At 38.4% G+C, this 16,881-nt stretch overlaps 1 protein-coding gene across 1 annotated transcript in view; it reads right to left on the reverse strand.

The window, feature by feature from the left end:
• LOC102228622 (fibroblast growth factor receptor like 1) overlaps positions 1-16,881 on the reverse strand; it is a 47,036-nt gene that overhangs the window by 9,836 nt on the left and 20,319 nt on the right. The window contains exon 3 of the mRNA XM_014469545.2: positions 6,369-6,641. Within this exon, the coding sequence (XP_014325031.1) occupies positions 6,369-6,641 (273 nt within the window). The remainder of the gene's footprint in view (positions 1-6,368; positions 6,642-16,881) is intronic.

The following is a 16,881-nucleotide window of genomic DNA, read 5'->3' on the forward strand; positions in this document are numbered from 1 at the left end:
ATAAAACACGTGAATACATTTTCTGAAAATGGTATCTTCTGTTGAGTATTCATTGACCAATCAATGTACACTAATCACTATACAGCACTTTGACCTTTTTGAATTATTCACCTAGAAATTAACCAAAGTATGAAAAAACTAAAATCACTAATAAAACTAACACTATTTAACTAGTAATAACTGATATAAAAACTAGCAAACACACTTTAAAACTAATTAAAATTAACTAAATTAGACAAACAAAATGTCACAACAATATAAAACTAAACTATAATGAAAACCCCAAACTATCATAACCCTATTAAGTCTTTGTTCTTGTAATATTATGACTTTTTCTGCTAATTAACTAAAAACCCACAGTCTGGACCTAATATTCAGACAACAAACAAATTGAATCTGCAAAACACAATTGTCAAACAAGAAATATAGAAACACAAGGAGTGAATTAGTGAAAAAAATCTGCATTTTCCCCAACAAATCAATCAGTAAAATTTGATTGATCAATAACATTCGATTAATCAGTAAAATCTGATTAATCAATACAATTCGATTAATAATTCAAATTTGATTAATCAGTAAAATTGATTTATCTCCCAGCCTCAGATTTCTGTTTCTGCTCTCATGTCCGTCATCCTGCTTCAGCTGCTGGCTTATCGTCTCTCATTTGTTTTTGCGTTTTAATCAGATTACAGGGCCTCATTGTCAGAATCCTGTCAGTGTGCAATTATCATGAGCAAAACTTTCCATTAACTCAGCTAATTAATTTAGCTGCCTGCCAGTATGTTTCTCCAGAAGATCTGAGAGGAGTTTATTTATTTGAAGTTGTGTAAATGAGGGGTAGCCGACTCCCTGCGCAGCATCCATCAACCATCATCCATCACGCCGCTTTGTTGTTTCTTTTGACTCACAAAGAGAAGAGCTGCAGTCGGTCAGGACGACTGGAACCTGGCAGCGCTTCAAGAGCATTCCTTTGCAAACAGAACCAGCAGAGAACTGAAAGAGGACGGTGAGGAGACGGGGCGGGGGGCATGTTCTGTTCTAGAGAGATTTCTTTCTTCCCATCTGTCCTCCCAACAGCTATCTGAGGAATCTGGTCCATCAGCGCAACACGGCGCCTCCTCAATCCCTCCAGCTGGCTGTTTGGGCCCTGTTTGGATGGGGAGTCCTGACAACTGGCCCCATCAGCCCCCAAGGACCCCGTCCAGAGCATGCAGCGACTCCTGTGTCCTCTGCAGATTAAGTCCCAGCAGGTTTTATCTCAGCTTTAGCATGGGATTGTCATATTAACATTTACAAGACTGGAGGTAATGTTTATGTCTGCAGGGATGATGTACTGCAGAGCAGGGTTATAATAACTTTGGGTTTTTCATTATGGTGTAGTTTAATAATGTTGTGTCTTTTTGTTTGTCTAAATAAGTCATATTTAGTTTTTAGAGTGTGTTTGCTAGCTTTTATTAGTTATTATTAATTAAATATTGCTTACTTTTAGTTGGGTAATTTTAGTTTTTTCATACTTTGGTTCATTTTTAAGTGCAGAATTAAAAAAGGTCAAAGTATTGTATTGTGATTATATACACAACATTTGGGTAGTAAATACTCAACATATGACACCATTATCAAAAAATATGTTTGATTATTGTTGAACGACCAAATGACTGGTGTTTTCTGGCGTTTTCTCCCAACGTTTGCGGTCGCCATTTTGCGGACTAGCACAAACACCGCAAGGAGGAATATTGAATACCGTAATTTGGCGACAGCTGACAAATTTCTTGTATTGGGAAAAAATATCAATTTCATATCAGTTCAAAAGGCTAATAAATAGATTCATGAACACAAAAACAAACAATTTATCTATGATTTCAGTGTGTTTGTTCCATAAACGTAAGATATAGTTCTTGTAATAGTTTTTCCACATTAATTACCGTTTGTATTAATTTTTGTTGACAAAAATGTTTTCTCAGTTTCAGTTTTTGTTATTTCGAACTATAACTTTTGTAATCTCACGGGAATGAAGTTGCAGTTTTATGAGAACTACCAAAGCATCTTGAGCATCTTTTTAGGTTCTACTTTGGTATCGGGTTTGCAGCTGAGGAAACACTTCATCTTTTAACGTATCAGAATCAAATTATCATCAGTACCAGGACTTTGAAACAACCGAGTTCAAAGAAACGGCCTTCAAAGAAAGAACAAAAAATTTCTGATTTTGTTAACTCTAAAAACATTTTTACCCAAAATTAGGAGTGGGCATTTATCGTATCGTTTATCATTTATTGTGAAAAATTTCTAATCATGATAAGAATTTTGATTTATCGTTGTGACAATTTCAGCTATTTTTGTTAAATAAAACAAAACTCACAGAGTATGATCTGAAATGTTATTTTCTCTACTGTTTAATCCACTACAGTGTCAATAAATATCAGCAAATTTGAAAATATGATTAAATGTGGTTAAATGTGTGTGAAGTTAAAAGACATAAATCACTTTTTTAAGTAAATGACATCCTGAAGAAACCTATTTAAAATGGGAATCTTTTTTGTTTTTGTGGTTCTATGAAGGCTGTTGAATTTTAGTCATACAGTTTCTAAAAAATACTAAATAAATTTTTAATCTTTAACGTTATCACAATAGTACCCCAAAATATTGCAATAAAATTCATATCACCCAACTCAAAACTACTTATTCTCACAATGTTAATGTTTTTCTATTAAAATTGCATCTTTATTCTGCTAATATTTTGAATATATTCTTGTGATCAAAGATTAAAATAAAAGCCTCTTTTCGAAAATGTTTTCTCTCCTTTGTAATTTCTTTTTTAGAAAAGAAAATGAGAAAAATAAATCAATCGGAAATCATATCTGGCATTGAAAACAGCAGTGTGTGTTTGGTCTCTCTTTTCGCTCTTCGCCACATGAGGAAGAGGAGGAATTACAGCAGAGAAAATCTGGATTGAGAGGGAAGCCAGAAAGCTTCGATACAACTCCATAAAGGGCAAAAAGCCTCCTGATGAAAATCAGAAGAACTGATTTTCTCAGCAGGTCTTCAGATTAAATATGTGATGCAGCTCATTCCAAAGAAAACCGTAGAGTGTGAGAAGAGCTACAAACGTAGCCGGGTCGGACTGACTGCTCACCTCCAGGTTCAGATTTGGGATGATTTTATTTGGAGTTGGGAAAGTTTTACATTGTGTTTGGGCTGAAAACTATAAATCAGATCTGGCAACTCTGCCGAACGTCGGCATGTCTGTTATTTGTGAGAGTGACATTGGACTTTGATGTTGACGTTTAACGAAGACGCGGCTCGCCACGAAAACCTGCTTCCTGAAATTTATCCACTTTGGAACCAGGTTTAAAAAATTATAATTTTTGGTCTACCAGGACACTAAATCCATGTGGATGCGAAGCCCAAACTAGAGCTGCAACTAACGATTATTTTACTTATAGATTAATAGATTCTGATGATTAATCGATAAACAGATTCTGACAATTAATCAATTAATCGAATAAAAAACTGGAACATTTTGCAGATTTTTCATTTGAGTTTTTAAAATATGCAAATAAACAATTTAATCCTTCTTTTAAATAAAAATGAAACATTTTTATTGCCTAAATGCAACAACATATTACTCCCATGTAGCAAGGGACGCATCTGTAGCTAAAAAAATACTCTTAACATGTGAAAAGCTCAACCTTGTCTGCTCAAATTATCATCAGTGTACGGCTGATCTATTGATTATTTTGATAATTGATTAGATAGCAAAAGATTAGATAGCATTTTTTAACAGAATTTGAACCGGGTGAAGCTAAAGCTGCCATTGGAGAAGATTTAATTAGACCATATATAGAAAAGTAAGTTTTTTTTATCTTAAAGGCAAAATGTATAAATTTTTTGTAGCGTTATTGCTTAATAACTTTTCTGAGTGTGTTGTTCTTTCAGCATATAGCGTTTTTTGGCAATTAATTGATTACTACATTAGTTGACGATTATTTCAATAATCAATTATCAGGCTTTACCCCAGTATATTATAAGCCTGGCGGGCCACCAGGCTTTACTTGTGCCCCCACCAGGCTAAACATTGTTTATTTAAGTTTATTTATTTAAATATGTGGCTGCTGGATGAATGACGTCCTGGCGCCCCAACCACAGGACTAAACACGTTTTCTGGGGAAACTTTGCAATTGATCACGATTAATCATTTCAACCCTATAGAAACAACCATATTCTCTCATCATCAAAGATTTCAGCAACGCCTCTCCACTCAGGGTTCATTTTTATTTAAAACAAGAACTGCTCTGAGCCTGAGTGAACGGGTATCTGTAACGTAAAAACCCAAAGGGCGATGTCTGATACTGTTTAGCAGAGCTCTGTTGGCAACCCTGGCATTACAGATGGCTGTGCTCCAACATCTTCAGCCTCTAATTTAAACACAATCAGCTGACACCCAGGCTTTGAACTTGCTTAAACCATGCTCTGTGCACGCCGCGCTGCATCAACCGGCGTTTTCTGCGTTTCCTCTGATGCACAGCCGTCACGAGGTCGGGGTGAAACTCCTCCTGTGAGATACAGCAGACTCTGGGGCTAATTAGGCATCTTAGAGTAATTAGACTAAACACAGCCTTCACGCTCCACTCCACTCATTCATCGTGCTGCGCCCCGGTGAAGAGGAAATGCACTGTACCCAGACTGGGTCAGAGCGTCTCTAATCCTGGAAGCCCTGCGCAGAGCTCTGAGGCAAACCGGCACTTTAACACTGAATGTGGTTCTTATTGTGGACCTCCTGCACACAGGCAGCCTGGGGAAAAGGAAGAGCTCAAGATCCAACTGAGTCACAGAGGATGAAGCAGCATGAAACAATATCCCAGGCTGCTGTTGACTTTGGACACAGAGAGGTAAAGAGCTGCAACGCAGGCAGAGGCGAGGGGATCAGGCGGTAAAGCGCCAGAAATCTGAATGATGATGTCTTTAACCAGCGGCACGCTCTGCAGGGAAATTATGTCGCATGTCAGAACCAGAACTCTTCCTTTTAGTCCGGTAGACTTGGGTCGATTGGGAACAGAATTGCAACATTTGTAGGAATGTCATGATGAATTTTGCTGGACAATAAATTGTCCCATTAGTTATTGTGATAAACAATAATTTTGTTTATCAAGTAATGTAATGTAATGGCATAATAATGCAAGATTGCATTCATGTATTTCAATAAACTTTAAATTCTAGAGAGAATTTAACACTGGAACTACAAGACATTCCAATTTAATTCAATTAAAAAAATATTTTATTGATCCCAAATGGTAATTAAATAAAATTTTATTAAATTTAAAATGACATTAAATATACAAAATAAACAAAACAACAAATAAATTGAATTATGGAGTCCCTGTAATTAAAATTGTCATTCAGAAAATGGCTAGTTGAGACCAAAACACCAGTCAGAAGACTTTTGTCCAGTTTTTCATAGAAAGAAAAAACAATAAATTAAGCAAACTAAAATTATTGAACTTATTTTAATTTATCAGGCGATTAAATTGATTTATTGCTTAAACATTTGTTACATTTTAAACAACCCAAACGAATCAGAAAACCTGCTTACCTCCTTATCACTACAGCTGGGCATTACACCAATTTCATCCATTAATTGAATTTTTGGTTTTTGAAGAATTAATTTTTTGAAAAGTTGGATTTTTTCCACCAATGGGATTCCATACTTCAGAGTGATGTCAGCGCACCCCGCCATCACGTTTCACAGCTTCTATTTATTTGAACTTTGAATTCAGGTCAACTGTACGACAAAATATAAGGGACAGACTAAGATATTTTCTGATCTTTTTAATTACAAGAATAACGTCTTAATGTTACAAGAATACAGTCGTCGTGATACGAGAGTAAAGTGTTAATGTTAGGAGAATTACGTTCTAATTTTATGAGAACTTAAACATGAAAAACAACCAAAAAATTATTTATTCAAGTTTTTTCCTCATTAAAAAACCTCTTTCTCATAATTTTAAGACATTCTTATTGTCAAACATTTGCAGGTATTGCAAATATTCCCAAATTAGCACTGCAAAATCTGTAATTTGGATTGTAAAAAATCACAAAAACAATTTTAAAAAAATCTGGAAGGGACCGATCAATGTGAAGAGATGTTCAATATTATTTAATTGTAATTAGCACTTATTGAATGCGGCGACTGCCACGTATTTATCTTAACAGTTTGTTAATGGTTTTCATCAACACATTCAGGCACAACCGGCCCATTGAGAACATTGTTCTCGACAAACCAACCAGAGTTTGGCTAAACTGAACCAAACAGGTTTGGTGTGAATGTAAACCGAACACCGTGGTGTGAAAGCACGGTTAGGGCGCGTACCCACCGATAATGATCAGGGTGTAGTTGACGTTGACGCTGCCGAAGCCGTTAGTCGCCTGGCAGTTGAAGGTCCCGGCGTCGTCGGCCTCCACCTCCTTGATCTTCAGGCCCATCCGAAGCACGCGGAAGCGAATCCAGCCGCTGTGAATGATGCGTCCGTCTTTGGTCCACCGGATGAAGGGCGGCGGGTCTGCTTCCACGGGACACGGCAGCTTGATGGCGCTTCCCAAACGGGCCGTTTGTCTGTGGGTGACCCGGTCCGAAACCCGAGGAGGTCCTGAGGAGAAAGAAGAACAGAAATATGACATGATTAGGAAAATGGAAAATTCTTTGGGGATTTGCTTTTATTGAACCACATTACAGTGTTATACCATCATGAAGAGCCACAACATCTCAATCAAATTAAAGTCTAGACTTTGACCAGGTCACTACAGAAGTTTGTTCTGCTGGTTTGAGGCTTTCAGAGGTGAACTTTCTGTCCCGCCTTGGATCATTGAATTGCTAAATATTGTAGAGGTGAACCAATAAACCAATAAATTTACTTAAAACTGGATCATTGGCAGATATTTACAAGTAAAACTGATCTTATCTGCAAACATTTAATAATCAGTCTCTGTCTCCTTCTGCTTCGCTGTAAAGTATCTTTTAATTGAGTTGAATTAACAATAATCAACCCTCTGTTGCCAAGTGCAGCCTGAAGTGACCCAATTCAGATATTTTTTTGAAGTAATGTGACCTGTATCAGATCTTTTCATGACAGTCTGAACAACACAGGTTGGATTCTGTTCGAATGCGAACCAGGCCGCTTGGGTACCCGATTCAAATGTGACCTAACATCCGGCTCGCATTCATCTGACCTGAACGTCACTGATACTCGACAAACATCACTGTTCTGCATCCTGATACACACAAGCGGGAAGAAAAGCAACAACCATGACGGACCATAATGAGGATTAAGCCATTACTGTGCTGGCTCCAGTCGGACAACAACTTCAAAATCATAAGCTATGCTCCACCGTTAGCATCCAGGTTCACTTCCACAAACACTGAGCACTTCTTCTTTATGGCGGCTGGCAAAACTCTGGACACGCTGATGTTATTGCGCCCTCTATTGTGCATGCGGGACACTTTCAGGTCGTTTGCAGTTCACACTGGAGAACACATACAGGTCGCAAATATTTGGAAGTGTGAACGGCCACAGCAAAAAAAATCTGAATGGACAAAGAATCGTAATTGGGTCACTTCAGGCTGCAGCGTGAACGCAGCCTTAGAAAGCTACATTTAGCAACTTTTCACACAATCAGTGTTGGCCAATATCATAATTGGCAGGTCAGGCTTCTTAAAGGTCAATGATTGATCAGAAAACTGCAATAGATGAATCCCTAAAATTTTGCATTGTTTTTTGAACAGAAAAAATAACATTAAGATAAATTTTACATTTGAGTCCAGGGTTGTAGGTCGGCGCCAAAAGTTGCTTCCAAATAGGGTGAAGCGATAAGGTCTTAAGGTTTCATCACAATATTTTGTGATAACGATAAAAGTGATGATAAGAAGTTTATTAATTCTTTTAGGTAACTATAACACAAAAATCATAACCACACAAACACAAATACTGCTTTTGAAAAACATTCCCATTTATAATCCACTTCTCTAGAACATCAGTCACTTAAAAAGCATGATTTATATCTGTAACAAAATTGAAAGTGAAAAATTCCTAAAAGATACTAAAGATAATAATGGGCCGAGTATTAAGCCTTGGGGAACTCCGCTATTGATCAACAAAATGGCCACTGATCAAGAGATAAAAATCTTACCTTTGGTAGAGAGAACAACCAGTACAGGTAGTCTGGCTTTTTGTTTCTCTCTCTAACAGTAGGCAAAGAGAAAGAGTAAAGTTTGTCTATTTTCTGCAGATTAGCCAGAAATCTTGAAGTCAGATTGTAATAATTGGGCAAGCCGTGTGGTTGCTCCGTGAGCGGAGAGGGTAAACTGTTCTGGCTCTCGTTCTCCGTTTGGCGTGCAAAGATCAAAGCCATGAGGCGGTTTGGCGGCGGCGGGGGAGCGAGATGGACAGCAGCCATTTCTCCAGCTTTTAATTGGCTCAGGGGTGCTCCCTCAGATCCGGTGCAGCGGACCGGGCCGAAACGCCCTGTGATGGTGTTAGAAAGCCTGAACAGAGCCCCCCAACCCTCCAACACCACTAAAAGCCAAACAAAACCCTGAATCAGTGAGCGGAGCAGACACACAGGAAAAACAGAAGCCTGAAGGGGCGACTGAGGGGGAGGCGTGTCGGCCAGACCCTGCAGCTCCACACAGAGCCCAGTCTGTGCCTCGGAACAAACGGCTGGCTGGGTCGCAGTAAAAACAACGCGCAGGGTAAGTACACACTGCCTCTCCAACTCACACAGGGCCGCATTCCTTTGGCGCATTTCATGCATATATGTGGCAAACAGTGTGGTGGCAGGTAACGCCATCCACACACGTCTTCAAATCAAACAAAATTGGTGTCAAACTTTTTGTGCAGCAACAATTTTTGTTTGTGCTGCTATTATTTTATGAATATGAATGTTTCCAGAGATCAAAGGTCAACCAACCCCCCCGCCCCATATTTATAAAACCACAAATTTGGTCTCAAGTCAAATATTCTAGCTAAATTAACTTAATGTTGATCTCTGGTGACGTCTGGAAACTTAAAAAAAAAAGAAGATGCATTTTCCATGATCATGTGTTACCTAAAAATACTATATATATCAAATATGACAAAAGAAATTCTACTTCCTGGTTTAGCACCTTGGAATTGAGGCTGTCGCTTTAAAAACTCCTCCTCTTTCTAAAACTCCGCCTTCAGGAAGTCATTCAATTTCAAAATTCAAAAATACTTGAATTGATCCAAAAGGGAAATTAAATGTTGTCATATTAGTTCAAATTCTTCAGAGTCACAACATGGCTCCTCTATTAACCCTTTAACAATGTTTTTGCCAGCGTTTCAGTGAGGAGTAGCTCCTATAACAAGATCGGCAGATGTTCCAGCAGATGTTTGCTAATTTCTCCTGACTAGTCTGAAGGAGCTGAATGGGGGAGGGCTGCTCTGTGAGATGAAAATTTGGAAACTGCAGCCCTGAAGAGGAGCAGCGCCTCGAAGGCGGGGCTAGGGCCACCCAGGCTTTTTGCACACCTTAGTGGTTGCCATGGAGATTAAAGGATTCATCAAACATGCATGAAATAATCAAAGCGTCACTCCAAGTGTGTTTTGGATGAGAAAAGAATATTATAACATGATGTAAAGCTAAAAAAAGTTGATTTTACATAATAAAATCAATGCCCCTTTGGATGCACAAACTAGCATAGATGTAGTAAAATTAATTTATATCAATTTTGTTTGATTTTGTAAATGTGGCCAGAGAGGACAAGTTGATCTCTGGTGATCAATTAAAACTTTTTTCTTTAAATCTTAAAAATTAAACATTTTTTGTTGCACAAATGTAGCATGAAAGTTTGTGGAGTTTTCTATGACTTTTTATTTTTGTGTTTTTATGATGTAAAGCACTTTGAACTGCCTAGTTGCTGAAATGTGCATTGCAAATAAACTTGATTGATTGATTGGTTGATTGATTGACTCCATATTTCACTTGATTTTTGTAAATGTGGCCTGGCTGGTTGACCTTTGATGACCTCTGGAATCACTTGTTAATATCTTTTAAATGGCACAAACTAAAACTGCAATAATTTTAGTTAAATTACGGGACTATAGACATAATATTAGCAGAAGAAACCAAAATTTTATCAGAACATCTTAAAATTAAAGAAAGAGAAAATTGTTTTAATGAGAAAAAAGCTTCTCGAGATCCGACGTGACCGACTCGTGATTTTTTTCTTCAAAATAGACTCAGTTGTTTGTACAGTTGCTTCAAAGACCTGATACTGATAATAAATTCATACTAATTTGATAACTTCCCTAGATTCTCAACATTTCTTTGCATTTGTTATTTTTTGTGTAGGAGTTCTCATAAAAGTACAACTTAATTTTCTCAATATTTCGACTTTATCCTTTTGATTCAAAGTCCAAATAAATAGAAGATGTCAAACAAGATTAAATCACTGGGAACTATGGAAGAAAATTCCAGATTTTCCTAAAATAAAATTTTCCCAATCCAAAAATTAGGTTAATTGATGAAATTCCCTAATCGCCCAGCTCTAATACCTGACAAGCTGAGTGATAAAACCCAGAGAAGCAAAGAGTTTTATGTGACATTCAAACCAAGCAGCTCATCTCTGAGTCTTTATCAGCCGTGAATTAACAGAGTTTCTCCTCCTCCTCTCCTCACAGGACGGCCTCTTCTGGTCTGCAGCAAGCAGGAAATTAGAACTGTCACTGTTTCTTTCTGAGGAGACGCTGCAACCGCAGTATTTTTGGCTTGAATTTCACTGATTTAGCGGAAGAGACGAGAACTGAGGCATTCATTGCTGCTCCTCAGCAGGATCTGCTTTGAGGCCTAAAACGGGTCAGAGTTTGGGCTCAAACTGCTCTGCAAAAATGTATTCCTTCAACAAATCGGCCTCATTCATCTCCTCCTGAAAGCACATCGTGAATTAATGTCAGGCTGACAGAAGCAAGTCCTGATTCATGTCCAAGGTCCATCTGGAGCAAACTGTCAGCGCACTTTGACCCCGCTCCAACATTTCTTCTGTTAATGCTGGAAACACGTTCATGACGGATCAAATGTCCTCCTGGGAAACATTAAAAGAAACCAAAAAAATGTTTTTCTCCACTTGACAAACTTTTGAGATGTTTGTGGAGCATTTCCCACTGAGCGTTAATTCACACCAACCTGTCAGCAGAAGGCCAAGCATTCAAGAACCAAATCAACATAAAATAACCTCAGTATTTGCCAAGAGGTGGAAATCAGCACCGATTTCAACACCAGGAGCTAGAAATATTTACAAAGTGTTTCTTGTAAGCATTCTTTCAGCCAGCTCACCAGCAATGTGCAGCAGCATTTGAAGGAGTGTGCCTAACACTCTTCTAGCACTGGTAGAGTTCATGTATAATCAGGTATATTTGGTGTTTGAGCTTAAACAGTTTGAAGAAACTGTAAAAATTCGGACTTGAACTGTATTTATAATAGTGAGCATTTACAGAAACAAACATCTTAATGTTTAAGATTAAACAATAATCTTAAACGTTATTATGCAAATTTAACATTTTGCATGTTTTTTGTACTTCCATTTTGGTCTCAACTGCTTCTAAATATAATCCAAGTACTTAAAAAAAACAAACACCAAGTCGTTTTTTGGCAGTAAGCTAAGGCTTTTTGAAGTCTAGGAAATGAGCCATTTCAAAAACCTCCAGAATGTAACAGCCGTTACCTAGCAACCCCGGCGGAACTCTGCCCATCATCTAGCAACCCCAGCAGAGCTCTGCTGTCACCTAGCAACACAAGTGGAACTCCAGCACATTTGGTCAGCTGGTTTTACTACTTGGTGCATTCTTGACGCTCCACTTCTGCTTTCCAAAGACGTAAGGTTGCATGACTGAGCGTCTGTTAGCAGCCATTTTAACGTGAAAGTGTAAACGTTGTGTTGGAGGCGTGGCCAGAAACAGCTTATTTGGATTTAAAGTGACAAGAGCCCATAAAACAGCTGAAAGGAGCTCAAAATAGGCAAAATAATAAACTAAAATCTCATTATCTAAGAATTACTTTGAGCAAAAAATTTTATTAGTATGTTTTTATAGCCCATACATCTGTCCTAACCTGTTCAATGAAGCATTTAAAGTAAAAAAATTAAAATATTCACTGTTACTTCTCAGTGTTTTGAACAGTTTTGCACTAACACACTAAAAACACTCTGGCTGCCGATCCGAGCATCAGGAATGTGACACAAATGATTTCCTCCTTGCCTCTCCGCTCCCAAACAGCTTTTGAAGTTCCTCTCAAAAACAAGGCACGGCGAGTGCTGAAATCAAGGACGCGGACCGAATAACTTAATAAGTATTTGCGTTGCAAGCGTGATTGGCATCTCTTCTTCTCCTCCTCCGGCCTCTCAAGGACAAACTCATCCAGCCTTGGACTTAAAAGCCTTGGAAGCACAACGGAAAAAATCCAGTTGAGAGAAAATTGGAATATTTCTCCCTTATATGTTAGCCTGAGAGATGAACAGTTCAACATGTGCGGCTCGTTCCGACTCCAGTGTGGAGGTAAAACACACTGAAGTCCTATTGTTCAGTCTCATGAGGAGCTCTGCTGGTAGCTGACCTGATAAATGGAAAGCTGACTCATGACCGACTGGTGAGATTTTCTAACTGCGCGCTCGGATTGTTTGAACTGTTAGCTCGCTAAATGGAGAAAGATACACATGACCATATGGGCTTTCCCGTACTACGGCGCTGGTAAAGCGCTCCTTATTATAGCCAGGCTCCATGTGTGAAAGGAATCTTTCATAGCTCAGGAAGGAGGAGGAGGAGGAGGCCTGGCGACTCCCAGAATTAGCCGTATTTTTCTTTGCTCAGTTTGGTGATGGATTATTTTTAAGAGAAAGGGCTGCATTCAATAGGAGGCTTTCTCCAGATTGGGTCTAAATACAGACTTTTTTTAAAGCCAGGGTCAGGGAGCGGGTTAATGAGAAGTCGCTCCAAATAAGGGCATATTTAGAAAAAATGTTCAGAAAGAAAAAGAAGATTAAACCACTAGGGTAAAAATTTACTTTAATCTTTGATTTATGACCTTAATCTCAAAATTCTGATTTTAATCTCAAAATTCTGTCTTAATTCTTAAAATTTTGACTTTAACCTCAAAATTCTGACATAGGGTTAGGGTCAAACTTTTGGCTTCATTCTCAAAATTCAGACTTTTTCTCTGATCAGAATTGTTTAAATTGTTTATGCACCGTCAGATAAATCTAGTCTCCAAACTTAAATCAAGCAAATAAATTTGGGAGAAATTTTCAGTGTGGATAAAATGCGGATTTATAAATCCTACAACAGGAAAGAAACAGTTGTGATTATTTTGCTAACAACACAGCTGACATACACCAACAAACATTTGGTTATGTATTTGGACTTTGACATAGATGGAAACGGAATTAGGATTCTGAGATTAAAGTCAGATTTTTTTTTCAGTGGCCCTAATCCTCTTCCGTACGTGAACAATACACAGACGTGCCATTTATTTTCTCTTTTAACTAAACACCTGTGGATTTGTAGAGTTGTGTACCTGCTCTTCTCTGTGGTCTTTCACTGCAAACATCTCAATGAAACGCTGATAGGCGTTCAAACAGAGAACACCTGGAACCGGAGCCGACCACAAAGAGATTCACAGGATAACGCACGCACCGCTGTCTGCTTTCTTACGCTCTTTATGCCACTTTATTCAGAGAATGCACAGGCTACTACAATATGTTGATTTATAACTGGGATAAACATGGTATTTAAATAAAGAAGGAAATACATGGAGAAGACTTCCTGCTACCAGGAAAGAGACGGTTAATGCATCAGGGAACTACGTCAAAAAGTATTGCATTGTCTTCAAAAATAATGTATTTACTAGTCAGTTTATGTAACATCTTGGATACTGGAAGTCTTTCTGCTACAATATAAGGTTTTTGACAACTATGTTAATATTTCTCTTGTGAGATATCTGAAGTTTCACACCTATTTCTTTAGGATATAAACACCCCACTAAGTTAAGTGCAAAATGCTGGAGGCAAAACAGATCAAACATTGGCTTTCTCTCCCTTTTGTGTGAAATGAATATGACAGAAACTTTCTGTAGGAAGGAAAGAAAGACACAAATCCATCCAAACTATTTGGACTATTTTTAAGTTGTTTTGATGTGGTAATATCGCCGTCTGACAGGTTTGGTTGTGTCTTCTTTTGTGTCTGAAGGGTAAATAAAGGGCTGTTTCATGTTTCCCCATCTCCACCCAACACAAACAAACACATGAATACACTGATTTCCAGTCAACACAAAACACTTGTCTTTTCCAGCAGCCATTGTACAGCAGTAAAACCAGCTGACCAACACTCGTGGAGCTCCACTTGGGTTGCTAGGTAACGGCACGGTTCCAATCGATTGGAATTTTTTGGAAACAGCTAATTTTCCAGACACCAAAATATATTAACTTATTGCCAAAAAAATATACAACTGGGTGTTTTTTTAGTGCTTGGCTGTTAGAAGCAGTTGAGACCGAAATGGAAGTAAAAAACAATTTAAAAAGGGGAATTTCGCACGTGTCCCCTTTAAGGATGTTTAAACATGTTTTCACTGAAGCTCACTAAAGGTGTACATATGCACAATTTTAAATTAAAATTATTTTTTCTTTTTGTACATTGGATTTAAAAAAAAAAACTTCAACTGACGTCAAATATAACAATTTGTTATATTATGATTTAATAAAAAATAAATGTAGATATTTCACAAACAAGTGTTTTTAATTAAGTTTAGTAAGTAGAAAAATCAGAAATCCCCAGTTTTGTAGATGGGGCCAACCTTTACCAAGGTAAAATGCCATCATCTTTTCTTACTAAAACTTCTCTAAATATGCTCTTTTTTAACCTCAGCTGCATCCATATTTGCACAAGTAACTTCCACAGACAGATCTATAGCTTCCAAATGTTTTTAACCTTATTTATGATATTTCTAAAAGGTTTATATCCTGTATAATGGAAAAAGAAATCCAAATTATATTAGATTCCATGCTCATTTTGTCTGAAACTGCATCAGCTGCTGTGATATTCACGCTTCTGATTGAGACTCCCAAGTTTAGCACTGACAAACATATTACAATATAAGCGTTTCATATCAGTCGATATCAATAATTTTTGATATCAATAATTACTCATTAGTTTTTTTCAGTATCTGAAATACTTCCAAACTGGAGATGTGACCTTTCCTGTTTTATCCACAGTTTTCACTCCACACCGCTGCTTTTTTAATTTTAAACAGTTATTTAAGCAGAAGTGCAAGTTACTGAACAGGTTGTTGCTAGGTAACCAAAGTATGAGAGTTGCTAGGTAACCAAAGAATGAGTAAGTTAACTGATTCCACCAACCTAGCTTCGCTAGCCATGAGAAGTTGCACCACTAAAGCTTTTCTCTGCCTACATCTCCCAGAATGCTGTGCAGTTCTGGTTCAGAATTCAGTGAAATTATTCAATATTCTATCAGACGTATTAACTATCGATGCATATTGTTATTGATTTATTGTCCATTCCTACCCAAGTTTTAGCTTTATTTTGATACCAAGATTACTGAAACAGAGTTTGTGATTGCTGAGAAAAACTAAACCAGATTGAGTATGTTATTTTAAACATACTTCAGAAAACCCTTAGAGCTTATGAAAGCACAGAAGAAGAAATAAAGAGATGAAAGCTGGAACTCGAGTCCCATGCTAACGTTGAGGGTCTGGTGAAAGGGAAAGGTGGGGCAGACAAAGCAGCTCTGCTTCTGCGTTTCACTATACGTTTCACAAGCGAGAGATAAAAATCAGCATAGAGAGCTGGAGGAAAAGCAGGAGGGGGAGCGTCGGCTGGGTGAGGCGCGGAGTGGCAGGCGAGGCTGTTCTGACAGCAGCGGCGCAGCAGAGGGTGAAGAATGCCTCCTTTTCTTACCCCTCCAGACGTCCTGCCCGCCAGCTTCACCCTGTCAGGTAATCAATACCGCTTATTTTCCCCTCTCGGCTTTCCAATCAATAGATAAGAGCGGGCTAAGACCGGCGGGGACAATGGCTCTTTCTTTGGCACCATCAGATGTGGGCTGAATAGCACCCGCTTTGGTGGTGGGAATGCTACGGGAGGAGCTATTGGGTGACCAGAAAAACAGCAGGAGGGGCTGGAATAAGAAGAAAAGGGAATAAGATGCTCTGGCTACCGTACATCTATCTCATTAAAGGAGAATCCCTGGAATAACTTTGCCGCCTGTTTGAAGTGAAATGTGCGTCTGCTCCTGAAGGACTCCTGCCGACCGCTCATCAAACGAGCAGCAGAGGAAGAAAGACGAATGACTCCGGCGTCATAAAGCTCCTGGAAACATCTCCATCACGCGGCCAGCCCTCAACAGGCCCTGCTGCGGACGCTTTGAACTCTAAGCTACTATATTTCATTAAGCCTGGCTGCCTTCTCCTGGCCTCTGCAGGACGGGAAGGGCGTGCACGTGCAGGCGCTCACGTGCACGCCCTTCTGTCGCTTCAATGAAACTAAAACCCAAGCTCCACCTCCAATAAATCAGTCTCCATTCACCTAGAGCTGGGTGATACGGCTTAAAAATAAAATCTGATATATTGGTGGGTGATACAGATTTAGGTTTATTGCGATATTTTGTGGTAGTATTATAATAACGATGAAAGCGATAACAAGGCATTGATTAGCTAATAACCACAGTTATGGCTACCATTGGTTTTAGCTGTTAAGTTGTCAACATATCTGACATATAAAATAAAAAGGGACCCAGTGCCTTGCTACTAATCGTCAACACTACAACAACTAGATAACAAGGTCAGAAAAAAGTTTAAATTAAATAAAAA

The sequence above is a fragment of the Xiphophorus maculatus genome, chromosome 19, assembly GCF_002775205.1.
Source record: "Xiphophorus maculatus strain JP 163 A chromosome 19, X_maculatus-5.0-male, whole genome shotgun sequence".
Taxonomy (NCBI): Eukaryota; Metazoa; Chordata; class Actinopteri; order Cyprinodontiformes; family Poeciliidae; genus Xiphophorus; species Xiphophorus maculatus.